The sequence below is a fragment of the Colias croceus genome, chromosome 16 (assembly GCF_905220415.1).
Source record: "Colias croceus chromosome 16, ilColCroc2.1".
Taxonomy (NCBI): Eukaryota; Metazoa; Arthropoda; class Insecta; order Lepidoptera; family Pieridae; genus Colias; species Colias croceus.
The window spans coordinates 9,997,924-10,015,000 of NC_059552.1; the positions used below are offsets into that span (position 1 = coordinate 9,997,924).

At 38.1% G+C, this 17,077-nt stretch overlaps 1 protein-coding gene across 1 annotated transcript in view; it reads left to right on the forward strand.

The window, feature by feature from the left end:
- LOC123698746 (microtubule-associated protein futsch-like) overlaps window positions 1-17,077 on the forward strand; it is a 101,208-nt gene that overhangs the window by 66,543 nt on the left and 17,588 nt on the right. The window contains exons 5-9 of the mRNA XM_045645494.1: window positions 2,212-2,370; window positions 2,825-3,006; window positions 3,749-3,914; window positions 4,861-11,201; window positions 11,310-17,077. The exon at window positions 11,310-17,077 is cut by the window's right edge and continues 14,339 nt beyond it. Coding sequence (XP_045501450.1) covers window positions 2,212-2,370; window positions 2,825-3,006; window positions 3,749-3,914; window positions 4,861-11,201; window positions 11,310-17,077 — 12,616 coding nt within the window. The remainder of the gene's footprint in view (window positions 1-2,211; window positions 2,371-2,824; window positions 3,007-3,748; window positions 3,915-4,860; window positions 11,202-11,309) is intronic.

Below are 17,077 nucleotides of genomic sequence, written 5' to 3' on the forward strand. Positions count from 1 at the left end.
TTTCTATTGTTCACGTCTCGCTTCAGTGTGAACTGTATGGAAACTTGGTTTTGGAAATTTCCATATACGCGGTTGGAACTTTATTAGTGTAATATAGGAGTACTTAACTCTATTTAGTTCTAACTACTAGATTCTACTCACCGTCATGGATTTTATGTTAGTGATAGAGCCATTCGCCAAATACGAATCCTTTTCAGTATCATTGCAACGAATATGTTGGTCTATGAAAATAATTACGCCTTACAGTAAATCCAATTGTATGTTAAATTCGTTAAATTATTATTAGTTATATTTTCTTGTATATATCTTTATACGTCTGACGATAAAAAAAAATTGATCGGCTTCAACTTAAATTGTATATAATATATATCTAAAGACAGATTTTCCATTTAACACGTAACGCCGTAGACTATGCCTTAAGTCGTAACATTCAACTTAAACCACAGAAGTACCCATTAAATCTCATCTGAGATAATTGGACTGCCTTTGAATAATTCGCAAATTATCACATTATTGTTTCGGTGTTATAACGACCTCGATTGTTGGCTATAAATGAATTTAATGTATGTAATATGTCTGTTTCTAATTGCTTTCTATTGATATGTATTAATGCTTGAAAGCTTAACAATAACTTTTTTGGTTTTTGTGTAAAATGCTCTATCTTCTACTCTTGTTAGGAATTGGGTGAAATATTGCATTAAATTTCCTTCTTGGAACCTATAGAGTTGACAACGATGTTAAACTACATGTTAATTTTAACACTCCATTAATTAATGTCTGATTTAGAAAATATTGGTGAAATTCTGTCAAAATGTGATAACATTAAAGTCATCACTGCCGTTAGATGAAATATCTTCCTTAAAATAAATTAATTTACTGTTAAGAATTAAACGGCATACAGCTAGGATATGATCTTTCGATATCACATACAAACATTTTAGTCTCGATAACAAACTCAAGATACACACGAGAGCGTACAAATCACGTTAAAAGCTGAAAGGTTCGTTAGGACTCAGAATTGACCTAAATCTAGCCTTCCTGAATCTAGTCTGAAATCAGTGACCTAGCTGTTTCCGCTCTACTTATACTACGGATGCACTAAAGTGAATTACAGGCTGTAGGGGAAATGCAGTATTGATTGAGATATCTTTTAGATAAGAATTGTGATAGATATGTTTTAATTTAATTATAAAAAGAAAACTATTGTTTCATTACATTGAGTTTCGAAATGATGAAAGCTCCATTTTAAAAGTACAATAATGAGAATGTTAGGTTTGTAATTTATTAGATGTGCGGATAAATTAATGTTTTTCTGATGAATACTATAAAGTAAGTAGTATAGTAGTTTTGATGAAATTATAAATTTTCTCGAGATAATATTTTTATTGTTTATTGGTTCACAGCAAAGGCTAAAGCGATCGTGATTTAAAAGTTTTTAAATAGAAAATTTGCTAACATAAAAATGTTTTTCCTTGCAATTATTTTATCAACTACAACTATATTCCACAATTAAAACCTAATCCGTATCTTAATCATAATCGCTATTCTAATTCTTAACATAATAATTGTATAGGGAAAAATTTTGTTCTCTATTTAATTTCTATAATAAACTTTATTTTTTGTAATTTTGATTTATTATTTTCTCTGCTACATTAAGACCCACTGTTCAAAATTTTTGTACAAAAGATAGAATTACAGAAGGTGACCAAAAATGTCCCATAGACACCTGGTATTACGGTAAAAATACTTTCGAAACCCTAAAAGGTATAGCTTCAAAATTACGATGTTTTACGTCTCTGGGTCTGACAGCAATAAATTAATTTGTGCGTGAACAAGATCATTGCTTAATAGATCATAGATTATGATTTAAAATAGTATTGTTAATAATTAATTATAATATTAACATAGTTTTAAGGTAACAAGATACTAAAAATTATATGGATATTGCAATTAACCATACTAATATTATAAATGCGAAAGTAACTCTGTCTGTCTGTCTGTTACTCAATCACGCCTAAACTACTGAACCAATTTGCATGAAATTAGGTATGGAGATATTTTAATACCCGAGAAAGGACATAGGCTACCTTTTATTGCGAAATATGTACCACGGGCGAAGCCGGGGCGGACCACTAGTCTGTAATAAATCAAATAAATAAATAAATTAACAGGTATCAACCATTTACTTACCATCTCGCCTATCTATTCCAGCCTACCTGGAACCGTACATAGTTCCAGCTAGCCTGGAACAGCTACTGGTGCCCAGTGACGTGGTGGGCAACATCCGATTCAGTCACCCCACGCTCTATGTGTTCCCTGGTGGACAGGGGGACGCTGCTCTCTTTGGAATCAACGGATTTAATATGCTTGGTAAGTTATGCTAGGAATTATTTATCTGTCTGTTTCTTTGTTAATAGTTCCAGTTTAAATTTCATTTAAAAAATGATATAAATGTATTTATGATTTTGATTCGTCTGAGCATTTTTTTTCTAAATTTTTGAAGTGAAACTTCTTTATCGGGGTTGGAAAAAAATTTAGTGTAACATTTTTTCGTTACGCGTGACATTTTTCCGTTACGCGCCATCTTTTTCTTATCCCTACCACGCGTGATTTGACGTATTTCTGTAAAGTTGCATATAGTAAATTTCATTTCTTACGTGTGTAGTACACGCACACATTTTTTTTAATTATTTCCTTGCTTCGTATTGTTTTGTTCAATTTGTCCACCAGTCAATAGTCAGTAATTTTAGCAAAGGGCAAGCTAGTTGGCTAGCTAGTTTAGTTCCATACATTTCTAGAACTTACCCGTTAAGTCACGTTCCAGTGGACGGCGGGTTCTCCCGCAAGGCGTGCTGGTGGGACTTCGCGCGTCACCTCGACCGCCTGGACGCGGTGCTGCTCACTCGCCTTAACAACTGCTCTGTGGCCGGCCTGGCTGCTGTACTGCGCCGTAAGGCTACGGCTAGTGTGTATCCCCAGATTGGACACTTCTTTTGTAACCTCGAGGTGAGTACTGATTGATGGAGAAGGATTTTAATGAGATGGTTAAGTAGGTTAGGTTTGACACATTTATAGTATCTCGCAAGAATTTAGACAGTTTAAAATTGTATGAATAAATGAATGAAAAATTCTTTATTGCACAAAAAAATACAAGATAACAAAAAAGAATGATACAAGTTATAATATGTACAGAGGGCGGTCTTATCGCTGTAAGCGATTTCTGCCAGACAACCCGAAAAACCAAAAGTATTACATATTTTATGGTGGTGGTGGTGCAATACATTTTGGATACATAGTATGCTTTAAAATTGAATAAAATTAATAATAAATTAATTTGTCATAAATAATACATATATAAATAAATAGATAGAATAAAATTGATTGCCTATCTACAGATTTGTCACTTTCAGTTTCAGTTGTTTTTTTAGTTAGGCAAGCATTTGACCATCACTTCGCCTGATGGAAAGCGACAAGCGTGGTCTAGGATGGAGAATGCTGACTTAATAAATGCCTATTCACTTTGGTGCTGGGTTGTCTGGCAGAAATCGCTTATAGCGATAAAACCGCCCTCTGTACATGTTATAACTTGTATCGCCTTTATTTTGTAATCCTATATTTTGTGTGCAATAAAGAATTTTTCATTCATTCATTCATTCACATTTCTATAAACAAGTCCAGATTGTAATGGTTTGACTGGTTAAAATTAAAAATCAAGTGATTTGAACATTTATATAATCCCGTTCCCCAGGAGCGCGCGGGCCCCTCCACCGAGGAGGACAAGGACGACCCGCTGCAGGTGTCGCTGGTGCGCGCGGGCGCGGCGCTGCTGGCCGACCTGCGCCGCCTGCAGCTGCGCGCGCACGCGTGCTACCGCAGCGACCGCCCCGTCAACCTGTACCACAAAGTGGGCCACGGTGAGACACGCATCGTCTTTCAGCAATGCTGTGACCGACCATCAGCTACCGTAAATTGGACCCTTTTAAGTGGGGAAATCATGCAAAGATACCCGCAGGGGCCCGTCAACCTGTACCACAAAGTGGGCCACGGTGAAACACATCATCTTTCAGCCTCTGAAGCCTTGTTTCCACTTGAGCATGCTCAAACGAATGAGCGGCTCATTTGGCCGAGCCGCTCAAGTGAAGACGCCTGAGCACGCGCGGCCCGAGCATGCTCAGGCGTCTCCACTTGAGCAGCTCGGCCAAATGAGCCGCTCATTCGCCTGAGCATGCTCAAGTGGAAACAAGGCTTAATGCTGTGAATTGTCATGGCCGACCATCACCTACCATCAAGTGGGCCCTTCTTTTAAGAGGGGAAATCTTGCATAGATTCCATTCCTACCGACCGAAACCCCACTGTGTTCCGTCAAGCTGTATCAACGACAGGGCCACGGGTATGGTAGTATTCGTATGTGACCATCAAGTGAATCCTACTCCATTGTCGAGTTTGTAAAAAATAATTATAATAATTCCCGACAACATATTTGGTTTACGACTTTAGCGAAGCTTATGTCAATTGTGTTTCAAACTCAAAAAAAAAATTTAAAAACGAAACGATAAATTTATTACTAAAATATTTTATTTGCTATCCGTTTACATGTTCACCTTTAGAACTGTTTCAAAGATAGGCTTCTTCCATAATGAACGTCATAATGCTACCCTGCCCTGCTTACATTAGAAAAGTTAATAATATGGTCGACGGATTTTCTTAATTTCCACACTTTTTTTTGTGAATTTTAATAAAATACACAAAAAAGGAAATAAAGAAATTTAAGTTTCCTAGATCTATTCTGAATTAATTAGATATTATTATTTAGTATAATCGCCTGAAATATTGTTTTAATTTTTATTTTGTTATTTTCAGGGACGTTGGATATGTACGTTTTGAATCCGTCCAAGGACTCGAAGTATGTTCGTGAATTCTTAAAGAAATGGCATAGTGGTGAACAAAAGCTATTCGAAGGTGCTAATATTTCTGGAACATTTAATTTTCCGATACCTAACTTAGTGTCAATATGTGCATTATTAGTATGGCGACCTGCAAATCCTGATGATAACATTACACGCCTTATGTTTCCCGGATCTACGCCTCAACACAAGATATTTGAAGGTTTAGAGAAGTTAAGACATTTAGAGTTTCTTCAACATCCAACTTATACGGGCCGACAAATGGCAAGCGTTCCTGTTGCTCAAACTAAAACGACTGTGACCTCTACAAAAACGACAAAAACTGTCAGCAGTAAAACAACTAAAGACAAACCAATATTGACTGAAAAAAAAGATGAGAAAATTGTGGACCAAGAAACAATATCTAAATTTGATAAAATCAAGGATGAAGCGGTTTCAAAAAATATAATCGACAATAAATTGATAAGTGAACTTGTTGATGAAGAGGACAAACGAATCGAATCTGTATTACAAGAAACAATTATTGCAAGAGCAGATACAAACAAATTAGAAGAAAAAATAGCACAATACGAAAGCACTGTTACAGATAGTTTAATAAAGAAAAAAGATGTAAGAAAAACAGAAAAATCTAGTGACAAAAAAACAAAACGTGTTGATAAGACTGAAGGTATAAAAGATACTGTACAAAAAGAAGATTCCAAAAAACAAGAAATAGACAATAAATTTAGAATTGAATCTAGAAGAAAAGCGGAAAAAACGAAATCGGAATTATTAACATCAGTATCAAAAAGTAAAGCTAGTCATCGAATTACACAAAAAAGTGCTGATAAAAAAATTAGTAGTACTACGACTGCTGAGAAAAAGGGTGTCGCAGAGGATAAAAAGTCCCCTCCAACCACGCCAAAGAAGAGCAGTGAAATTAAAGGACAAATGGTAAAGGATAAAGTAAAGCTCAAAACAAGGCGAATAAGTCCTGGAAGCACTCCGGCAAAAAGTGCAAAGGAAGCTAGTAATCGACGCGTTCTAGAGTCTAAATTTAAGCAAGTGTCACCTAAACGAGACCTGGTGCAAAAAGCACCTGAGAAAAAAGAACCAAAGCCTAAACGAGAACCGATTTCGAGACGACCAAGACCTTTAGCATCACCCGTCAAGGGATTGAAAGCAGCTAAAAGTCCTTCAAAAAGTGTTAAGTCAATAAAAACTGATACATCAAAGTTAATAGGATTACAAAGGGTAAATTACGAGGACATATTAAAAGATGCCAAAAAGTCTGATGAGGATACTTCCAGATCTATTGATGACATTAAACAGCAAGAATTGGATGAAAGGGAAGAACAGGAAATAGTTAGAGAAATTGAAGCAGTATTTAAGCGTGATGGTGACGCAGAAGAAAAAGTTGAATTCATTGGTCGTTCTGACATTGAAAAAATTACATGTTTGTTGGATGAAACAAAAAGGGAAGCTATTATTGATGGAGAATTTGAAGAAGAGTATTTGATAATTGAAAAAGAAGAAGTTGACCAATATACTGAAGATTCTATTGCTGAAAAAGAAGACGAGTTACAAAAACATATAAAAGATAAAGAAGAATCTGAAAAAGTTAAAATAAAAGATATTGACGATAAAGCAAATGAAGAAACAAAAGCTAAACTGACTCAAGATCAAGAAAAACGACTAGATTCTAAAGATCAGTCGATAAGTGTCGAAGAAAAACAAGATATAAGCAGTGAAAAAAGAACATCTGATAGCAAGAGTGCTGTAAAACCAAAGGACTCACTTGAAAATATAATACAAGAATCACAACCTGATGAAAAAGTATCAACAACTATAGAATCAGGTGCAACAACAGCACCCACTCTTCCAGAAGATGAACGTATTCCATTAGATGAAATAAAAGAAGACCAACAAATTGAAGAAAAGTATATCAAAGAACATACCAAGGAAATTGTTCAACCAAAAGGATCTTTCGACATTCAAAAACCTACAAGCTTAGAAAGAGGAATAAAACTTACACCGCATCAAGTCCCAATAAGGGATATCGTTAAAACCCCTGATGAAGTTGCTGATCTTCCATTACACGAAGAAGTAGATTATAGGACATATGAAGAAAAGAAAACTCCTATTACGGAAGAAGTAATGAAGCGAAAGCACAGTGAAACAATGAAAGAAACAAAAGTTCCAAAAGTATTACCATTGACTATTAAAGAAGATAAAGGAATGCAAGATATAAAAACAATTCAAGAAAATGTTATCGTTAGTACTATTCAACGCCCGTCACATCCAGAATTAGTAACAGTTACCCCTGGATCAGCTCCAGAATCACCTATGTATCAAGACCAAATGAAGGAGTTTGTAGCTGGAAAACCCTTAGAACCAGTTAAAGAATATGGAGACCGTCAATATAGTTACGGACAATTTACAGAAGCATTACGGGAAACGCATATTACTACTATAGATTCACCAATTAAAGAAGACGTTATGGGTATAGAGGAATTACATACAATGCCTGATAAAATTCCCTCAATACCAGAAGACGTAGAAAAAGAAATAGAAGAAGCACAAAAATTAGAATCTACAGAGAAACCCCCCCTTAGCCCGAAGGACGTTGAAAAAATTGTAGCAGGTGTCGCCGAGGTACTTAAATCTGAAAAAACTTTAGAGGAATTAATTGCGGAAAAATCTCCAATTTTAATGAGATCACCAGAAAAATCGGCTCCCACAACTATGCCCGAGGATAATATAATTGAAGCAACTAAATCATTTTTATTGAGTCAAAAAGATATAATACATACTGATCATCCATTACCACAAGTTGAAAAGCGAGCTGAAGACAGTGAGGAATTATACCGCAAAGAGAAGTCTATTGAAACTACAGAAAAAATGCAAAAAGAAGTTTCCCCAGTTAAGTCCATAACATCTGAAGATGTAAGCGAAACTTCCGAAAAAACGGTTCTCAGTGAAAGTAAGAGACTTGCAAATGACTTAAAAGACAAATTGTTACCTGAAGATAAAGAACAAGAGAAATCTGAGAAACGCATAAGCCTGACATTAGAGTCTGCCAAAACACTAGAAAAATTGGAAGAAAAAATAGCGGAGTTGAAGAAAAAAGACGAAACTGAAAGCAAAGAATTGGTTTCAACGACATATTCAAAAGAAATAACGAGAGATGAGAAAAAGCCTTTCAGTGAAGTTCTTGAAAAGGAACATCCTACTGAAAGCTTGGATGTAAGTATTTCAAAGGCTGAAACTAAATTAAGTCCTTCTTCTGACAAACTTGTTCCGAAACAAGTGAGTGCAGATAAAGATTTTGAGATACATAAAGAAGAAATAACTAGCAAAGCATCAAAGGATAAGAAAAAAGAGACCAAGTCTGTCATAGGAAGCTTCATGGATAAATTTGATGAGAAACTGAGTAAAGCCAAAGGATTATTCTCAAGAAAAAATGATAAGGTATCTGAACCCGAAAAACTAAAAGAATCTATCGATATACCGCGGGATATAGAAAAACCTTTTAAAGAATTAACTGCTAATGAGCAAAATATGTTGCAATTGATATCATTCGATGATGAAGTTCAAAAAATTATTAATACCTACTTTGTTTACGATGAGCCTGAACAAACGATGACGGAAAAAATTGATGACATAAAAGAGAATAATGATTCAATAAAAAGAATAATTGTAACAAGAATAATAAAAACAAAGTTTTCAGATAAACGAAACGTACTTCAAAAATTAAAAATTGTCACCATAATAACTACTACTTACGAATATCCAGATGGGACTTACAAGACTGAAATGAATGGAAGCACAATTCTTACTGATGTAAATGAAGAAAATGAATTTGATATATTGGAATTGAATGATTATAATATTCTAGAAAGTAAAAAAATGGAAGAAGAGCAATCCGAAAGTATGATAATTATTAATGGAAAAAGTACAAAACAAAGAATGACAGTTGTAACCGTGAAAGAAATATTAACAACGAAAACGAGATCTAAATTTAAGGAAAAAGTAACCGTAAATACTTCAAAGGAAATATTTATAAACAGAATTCCCACAACTGTACATGTAATTGTTATCTATATTTCAGATTATAATATAAAACGACAAACTTGTGAAAATCGAAAACTTTCAAAGGTTGTCATAACATCAAAACACTTAGAACCAGTACATACACATTTAATTAAAGAAACAGACACGAAAGAAAAACCAAGTCAAGAAGATGACGTTGATTCAACCTTAAAGAAGCTTATTTCAGACTCCAATAAAGCAAGTTCTATCACGATGGTAGAATCAAAGGAGCACCATGTAAGCCATGACAAAGAAACTTTTGAGGAACCAAGTCCTGATAAAGAAACAGTTGCAGACAAAGCAAAGCCTTTCGAAAAAGAACCTAGCCCCTTAAATGAGGTAATTGATAAATTAGAGAAACCAACTAGTAAGGAGCCAAGCCCAGTTAAAGAAACAGTTGACGACAAAGAGAAGCTTTTCGAAAAGGAACATAGCCCCGTTGAGGTGACCATTGATAAATTCGAAAAACCATCTGGTAAAGAGCCAAGTCCTATTAAAGAAACAATTGATGACAAAGAAAAGTCTTCCAAAAAGGAGCCAAGCCCAGTTAAAGAAACAGTTGATGACAAAGAGCAGCTTTTCGAAAAGGAACATAGCCCCATTGAGGTGACCATTGATAAATTAGAGAAACCATCTGGTAAGGAGCCAAGTCCTATTAAAGAAACAATTGATGACAAAGAAAAGTCTTTCAAAAAGGAGCCAAGTCCTGTTAAAGAAACCGTTGATGACAAAGAAAAGCCTTTCGAAAAGGAACCTAGCCACGTTAAGGAGGCAATTGATAAATTGGACAAACCAACAGCTAAAGAGCCAAGTCCAGTCAAAGAAATAGTTGATGATAAAACAAAACCTTTCGAAAAAGAACCTAGTCCCGATAAGGAGATAATTGATAAATCAGAGCAACCTACTGGTAAGGAACAAAGTCCTGTTAAAGAAACAGTTGATGGAAAAGCAATGCCTTTAGAAAAAGAACCAAGCCCCGTAAGGAAGGTTGCTGACAAATTAGAGAAACCAACTGCTAAGGAGCCAAGACCTGTTAAAGAAACAGTTGATGACAAGGCAAAACCTTTCGAAAAAGAAGCGAGTCCCGTGAAGGAGGTTGCTGACAAATTAGAAAAAGCAACTGCTAAGGAGCCAAGCCCTGTTACAGAAACAGTTGATGACAAAGCAAAACCTGTCGAAACAGAACCGAGCCCCGTTAAGGAGGTTGCTGACAAATTAGAGAAACCGACTGCTAAGGAGCCCAGCCCTGTAAAAGAAACAGTTGATGACAAAGCAAAACCTGTAGAAACAGAACCGAGCCCCGTTAAGGAGGTTGCTGACAAATTAGAGAAACCAACTGCTAAGGAGCCAAGCCCTGCTAAAGAAACAGTTGATGACAAAGAAAAACCTTTCGAAAAAGAACCGAGCCCCGTTAAGGAGGTTGCTGACAAATTAGAAAAAGCAACTGCTAAGGAGCCAAGCCCTGTTACAGAAACAGTTGATGACAAAGCAAAACCTGTCGAAACAGAACCGAGCCCCGTTAAGGAAACAATTGATAAATTGGAGCAACCACCAAGCAAGGAGCCAAGTCCTGTTAAAGAAACACTTGATGACAAAGCAAAACCTTTCGAAAAAGAACCGAGCCCCGTTAAGGAGGTTGCTGACAAATTAGAAAAAGCAACTGCTAAGGAGCCAAGCCCTGTTACAGAAACAGTTGATTACGAAGCAAAACCTTTCGAAAAAGAACCGGGCCCCGTTAAGGAGGTTGGTGACAAATTAGAAAAACCAACTGCTAAGGAGCCAAGCCCTGTTAAAGAAACAGTTGATGACAAAGCAAAACCTTTCGAAAAAGAACCGAGCCCCGTTAAGGAGGTTGCTGACAAATTAGAGAAACCAACTGCTAAGGAGTCAAGCCCTGTAAAGGAAACAATTGATAAATTAGAGCAACCGACCAGTAAGGAGACAAGTCCTGTAAAAGAAATAGTTGATGATAAAACGAAACCTTTGGAAAAAGAACCGAGCCCCGTTAAGGAGGCAATTGATAAATTAGAGAAACCAACTGCTAAGGAGCCAAGCCCTGCTAAAGAAACAGTTGATGACAAAGAAAAACCTTTCGAAAAAGAACCGAGCCCCGTTAAGGAGGTTGCTGACAAATTAGAAAAAGCAACTGCTAAGGAGCCAAGCCCTGTTACAGAAACAGTTGATGACAAAGCAAAACCTGTCGAAACAGAACCGAGCCCCGTTAAGGAAACAATTGATAAATTGGAGCAACCACCAAGCAAGGAGCCAAGTCCTGTTAAAGAAACACTTGATGACAAAGCAAAACCTTTCGAAAAAGAACCAAGCCCCGTTAAGGAGGTTGCTGACAAATTAGAAAAAGCAACTGCTGAGGAGCCAAGCCCTGTAACAGAAAAAGTTGATTACAAAGCAAAACCTTTCGAAAAAGAACCGAGCCCCGTTAAGGACTTTGCTGACAAATTAGAGAAACCAACTGCTAAGGAGCCAAGCCCTGTAAAAGAAACAGTTGATGACAAAGCAAAACCTGAAGAAACAGAACCGAGCCCCGCTAAGGAGGTTGCTGACAAATTAGAGAAACCAACTGCTAAGGAGCCAAGCCCTGTAAAGGAAACAATTGATAAATTAGAGCAACCGACCAGTAAGGAGACAAGTCCTGTAAAAGAAATAGTTGATGATAAAACGAAACCTTTGGAAAAAGAACCGAGCCCCGTTAAGGAGGCAATTGATAAATTAGAGCAACCAACTGCTAAGGAGCCAAGTCCTGTTAAAGAAACACTTGATGACAAAGGAAAACCTTTCGAAAAAGAACAGAGCCCCGTGAAGGAGGTTGCTGACAAATTAGAAAAAGCAACTGCTAAGGAGCCAAGCCCTGTTACAGAAACAGTTGATGACAAAGCAAAACCTGTCGAAACAGAACCGAGCCCCGTTAAGGAGGTTGCTGACAAATTAGAGAAACCGACTGCTAAGGAGCCCAGCCCTGTAAAAGAAACAGTTGATGACAAAGCAAAACCTGTAGAAACAGAACCGAGCCCCGTTAAGGAGGTTGCTGACAAATTAGTGAAACCAACTGCTAAGGAGCCAAGCCCTGCTAAAGAAACAGTTGATGACAAAGCAAAACCTTTCGAAAAAGAACCGAGCCCCGTTAAGGAGGTTGCTGACAAATTAGAAAAAGCAACTGCTAAGGAGCCAAGTCCTGTTACAGAAACAGTTGATGACAAAGCAAAACCTGTCGAAACAGAACCGAGCCCCGTTAAGGAAACAATTGATAAATTGGAGCAACCACCAAGCAAGGAGCCAAGTCCTGTTAAAGAAACACTTGATGACAAAGCAAAACCTTTCGAAAAAGAACCGAGCCCCGTTAAGGAGGTTGCTGACAAATTAGAAAAAGCAACTGCTGAGGAGCCAAGCCCTGTTACAGAAAAAGTTGATTACAAAGCAAAACCTTTCGATAAAGAACCGAGCCCCGTTAAGGACTTTGCTGACAAATTAGAGAAACCAACTGCTAAGGAGCCAAGCCAGGTAAAAGAAACAGTTGATGACAAAGCAAAACCTGTAGAAACAGAACCGAGCCCCGTTAAGGAGGTTGCTGACAAATTAGAGAAACCAACTGCTAAGGAGCCAAGCCCTGTTAAGGAACTCATTGATAAATTAGAGCAACCGACCAGTAAGGAGACAAGTCCTGTAAAAGAAATAGTTGATGATAAAACGAAACCTTTGGAAAAAGAACCGAGCCCCGTTAAGGAGATTGCTGACAAATTAGAAAAAGCAACTGCTAAGGAGCCAAGCCCTGTTACAGAAACAGTTGATGACAAAGCAAAACCTGTCGAAACAGAACCGAGCCCCGTTAAGGAGGTTGCTGACAAATTAGAGAAACCGACTGCTAAGGAGCCAAGCCCCGTAAAAGAAACAGTTAATGACAAAGCAAAACCTTTCGAAAAAGAACCTAGCCCCGTTAAGGAAACAATTGATAAATTGGAGAAACAAACAAGCAAGGAGCCAAGTCCTGTTAAAGAAACACTTTATGACAAAGCAAAACCTTTCGAAAAAGAACCGAGCCCCGTTAAGGAGGTTGCTGACAAATTAGAACAACCAACTGTTAAGGAGCCAAGCCCTGTTAAAGAAACAGTTGATGACAAAGCAAAACCTTTCGAAAAAGAACCGAGCCCCATTAAGGAGGTTGCTGACAAATTAGAGAAACCAACTGCTAAGGAGCCAAGCCCTGTAAAAGACACAGTTGATGACAAAGCAATACCTTTCGAAAAAGAACCTAGTCCCGTTAAGGAGGCAATTGATAAATTAGAGCAACCAACTGCTAAGGAGCCAAGTCCTGTTACAGAAACAGTTGATGACAAAGCAAAACCTGTCAAAACAGAACCGAGCCCCGTTAAGGAGGTTGCTGACAAATTAGAGAAACCAACTGCTAAGGAGCCAAGCCCTGTTAAAGAAACAGTTGATGACAAAGAAAAAACTTTCGAAAAAGAACCGAGCCCCGGTAAGGAGGCAATTGATAAATTAGAGCAACCAGCCGGTAAGGAGCCAAGTCCTGTCAAAGAAATAGTTGGTGATAAAACAAAAACTTTCGAAAAAGAACCTAGCCCCGTTAAGGAGGTTGCTGACAAATTAGAGAAACCAACTGCTAAGGAGCCAAGCCCTGTAAAAGACACAGTTGATGACAAAGCAATACCTTTCGAAAAAGAACCTAGTCCCGTTAAGGAGGCAATTGATAAATTAGAGCAACCAACTGCTAAGGAGCCAAGTCCTGTTACAGAAACAGTTGATGACAAAGCAAAACCTGTCAAAACAGAACCGAGCCCCGTTAAGGAGGTTGCTGACAAATTAGAGAAACCGACTGCTAAGGAGCCAAGCCCCGTAAAAGAAACAGTTGATGACAAAGCAAAACCTTTCGAAAAAGAACCTAGCCCCGTTAAGGAAACAATTGATAAATTGGAGCAACAAACAAGCAAGGAGCCAAGTCCTGTTAAAGAAACACTTGATGACAAAGCAAAACCTTTCGAAAAAGAACCGAGCCCCGTTAAGGAGGTTGCTGACAAATTAGAACAACCAACTGCTAAGGAGCCAAGCCCTGTTAAAGAAACAGTTGATGACAAAGCAAAACCTTTCGAAAAAGAACCGAGCCCCATTAAAGAGGTTGCTGACAAATTAGAGAAACCAACTGCTAAGGAGCCAAGCCCTGTAAAAGACACAGTTGATGACAAAGCAATACCTTTCGAAAAAGAACCTAGTCTCGTTAAGGAGGCAATTGATAAATTAGAGCAACCAACTGCTAAGGAGCCAAGTCCTGTTACAGAAACAGTTGATGACAAAGCAAAACCTGTCAAAACAGAACCGAGCCCCGTTAAGGAGGTTGCTGACAAATTAGAGAAACCGACTGCTAAGGAGCCAAGCCCCGTAAAAGAAACAGTTGATGACAAAGCAAAACCTTTCGAAAAAGAACCTAGCCCCGTTAAGGAAACAATTGATAAATTGGAGCAACAAACAAGCAAGGAGCCAAGTCCTGTTAAAGAAACACTTGATGACAAAGCAAAACCTTTCGAAAAAGAACCGAGCCCCGTTAAGGTGGTTGCTGACAAATTAGAGAAACCGACTGCTAAGGAGCCAAGCCCCGTAAAAGAAACAGTTGATGACAAAGCAAAACCTTTCGAAAAAGAACCTAGCCCCGTTAAGGAAACAATTGATAAATTGGAGCAACAAACAAGCAAGGAGCCAAGTCCTGTTAAAGAAACACTTGATGACAAAGCAAAACCTTTCGAAAAAGAACCGAGCCCCGTTAAGGAGGTTGCTGACAAATTAGAACAACCAACTGCTAAGGAGCCAAGCCCTGTTAAAGAAACAGTTGATGACAAAGCAAAACCTTTCGAAAAAGAACCGAGCCCCATTAAGGAGGTTGCTGACAAATTAGAGAAACCAACTGCTAAGGAGCCAAGCCCTGTAAAAGACACAGTTGATGACAAAGCAATACCTTTCGAAAAAGAACCTAGTCCCGTTAAGGAGGCAATTGATAAATTAGAGCAACCAACTGCTAAGGAGCCAAGTCCTGTTAAAGAAACACTTGATGACAAAGGCAAACCTTTCGAAAAAGAACAGAGCCCCGTTAAGGAGGTTGCTGACAAATTAGAAAAAGCAATTGCTAAGGAGCCAAGCCCTGTTACAGAAACAGTTGATTACAAAGCAAAACCTGTCGAAACAGAACCGAGCCCCGTTAAGGAGGTTGCTGACAAATTAGAGAAACAAACTGCTAAGGAGCCAAGCCCTGTTAAAGAAACAGTTGATGACAAAGCAAAACCTTTCGAAAAAGAACCGAGCCCCGTTAAGGAGGTTGCTGACAGATTAGAGAAACCAACCGCTAAGGAGGCAAGCCCTGTAAAAGAAACAGTTGATGACAAAACAATACCTTTCGAAAAAGAACCTAGCCCCATTAAGGAGGCAATTTATAAATTAGAGAAACCAACAGCTAAAGAGCCAAGTACTGTAAAAGAAACAGTTGATGACAAAGCAAAACATTTCGAAAAAGAACCGAGCCCCATTAAGGAGGTTGCTAACAAATTAGAGAAACCAACTGGTAAGGAGCCAAGTCCTGTTAAAGAAACTGTTAATGACAAAGAAAAGCCTTTCGAAAAAGAACCGAGCCCCGTTAAGGAGATTGCTGAAAAATTAGAGAAACCATCTGCTAAGGAGACAAGCCCTGTTAAAGAAACAGTTGATGACAAAGAAAAACCTTTCGAAAAAGAACCGAGCCCCGTTAAGGAGGTTGCTGACAAATTAGAGAAACCAACTGCTAAGGAGCCAAGCCCTGTAACAGAAACAGTTGATGACAAAGCAATACCTTTCGAAAAAGAACCTTGTCCCGTCAAGGAGACAATTGATAAATTAGAGCAACCAACCGGTAAGGAGCCAAGTCCTGTCAAAGAAATGGTTGAAGATAAAACAAAACTTTTCGAAAAAGAACCTAGTCCCGTTAAGGAGGCAATTGATAAATTAGAGCAACCAGCCGGTAAGGAGCCAAGTCCTGTCAAAGAAACAGTTGGTGATAAAACAAAAACTTTCGAAAAAGAACCTAGTCCCGTTAAGGAGGCAATTGATAAATTAGAGAAACCAACAGCTAAAGAGCCAAGTCCTGTTAAAGAAAAAGTTGATGAAAAAGCACAAATCTTCGAAAAAGAACCGAGCCCCGTTAAGGAGGTTGCTGACAAATTAGAAAAAGCAACTGCTAAGGAGCCAAGCCCTGTTAAAGAAACAGTTGATGACAAAGCAAAACCTTTCGAAAAAGAACCGAGCTCCGTTAAGGAGGTTGCCTACAAATTTGAGAAACCAACTGCTAAGGAGCCAAGCCCTATCAAAGAAACAATTGATGACAAAGCAAAACCTTTCGAAAAAGAACCGAGCCCCGTTAAGGAGGTTGCTGACAAATTAGAACAACCAACTGCTAAGGAGCCAAGCCCTGTTACAGAAACAGTTGATTACGAAGCAAACATTGTCGAAACAGAACCGAGCCCTGTTAAGGAGGTTGCTGACAAGTTAGAGAAACTAACTGCTAAGGAGCTAAGCCCTGTTAAAGAAACAGTTGATGACAAAGCAAAACCTTTCGAAAAAGAACCGAGCCCCGTTAAGGAGATTGCTGAAAAATTAGAGAAACCAACTGCTAAGGAGCCAAGCCCTGTTACAGAAACAGTTGATTACGAAGCAAACATTGTCGAAACAGAACCGAGCCCTGTTAAGGAGGTTGCTGACAAGTTAGAGAAACTAACTGCTAAGGAGCTAAGCCCTGTTAAAGAAACAGTTGATGACAAAGCAAAACCTTTCGAAAAAGAACCGAGCCCCGTTAAGGAGATTGCTGAAAAATTAGAGAAACCAACTGCTAAGGAGCCAAGTCCTGTTACAGAAACAGTTGATGACAACGCAATACCTTTCGAAAAAGAACCTAGTCCCGTCAAGGAGACAATTGATAAATTAGAGCAACCAACCGGTAAGAAGCCAAGTCCTGTTAAAGAAACAGTTGATGAAAACGCAATACCTTTCGAAAAAGAACCTAGTCCCGTCAAGGAGACAATTGATAAATTAGAGCAACCAACCAGTAAGGAGCCAAG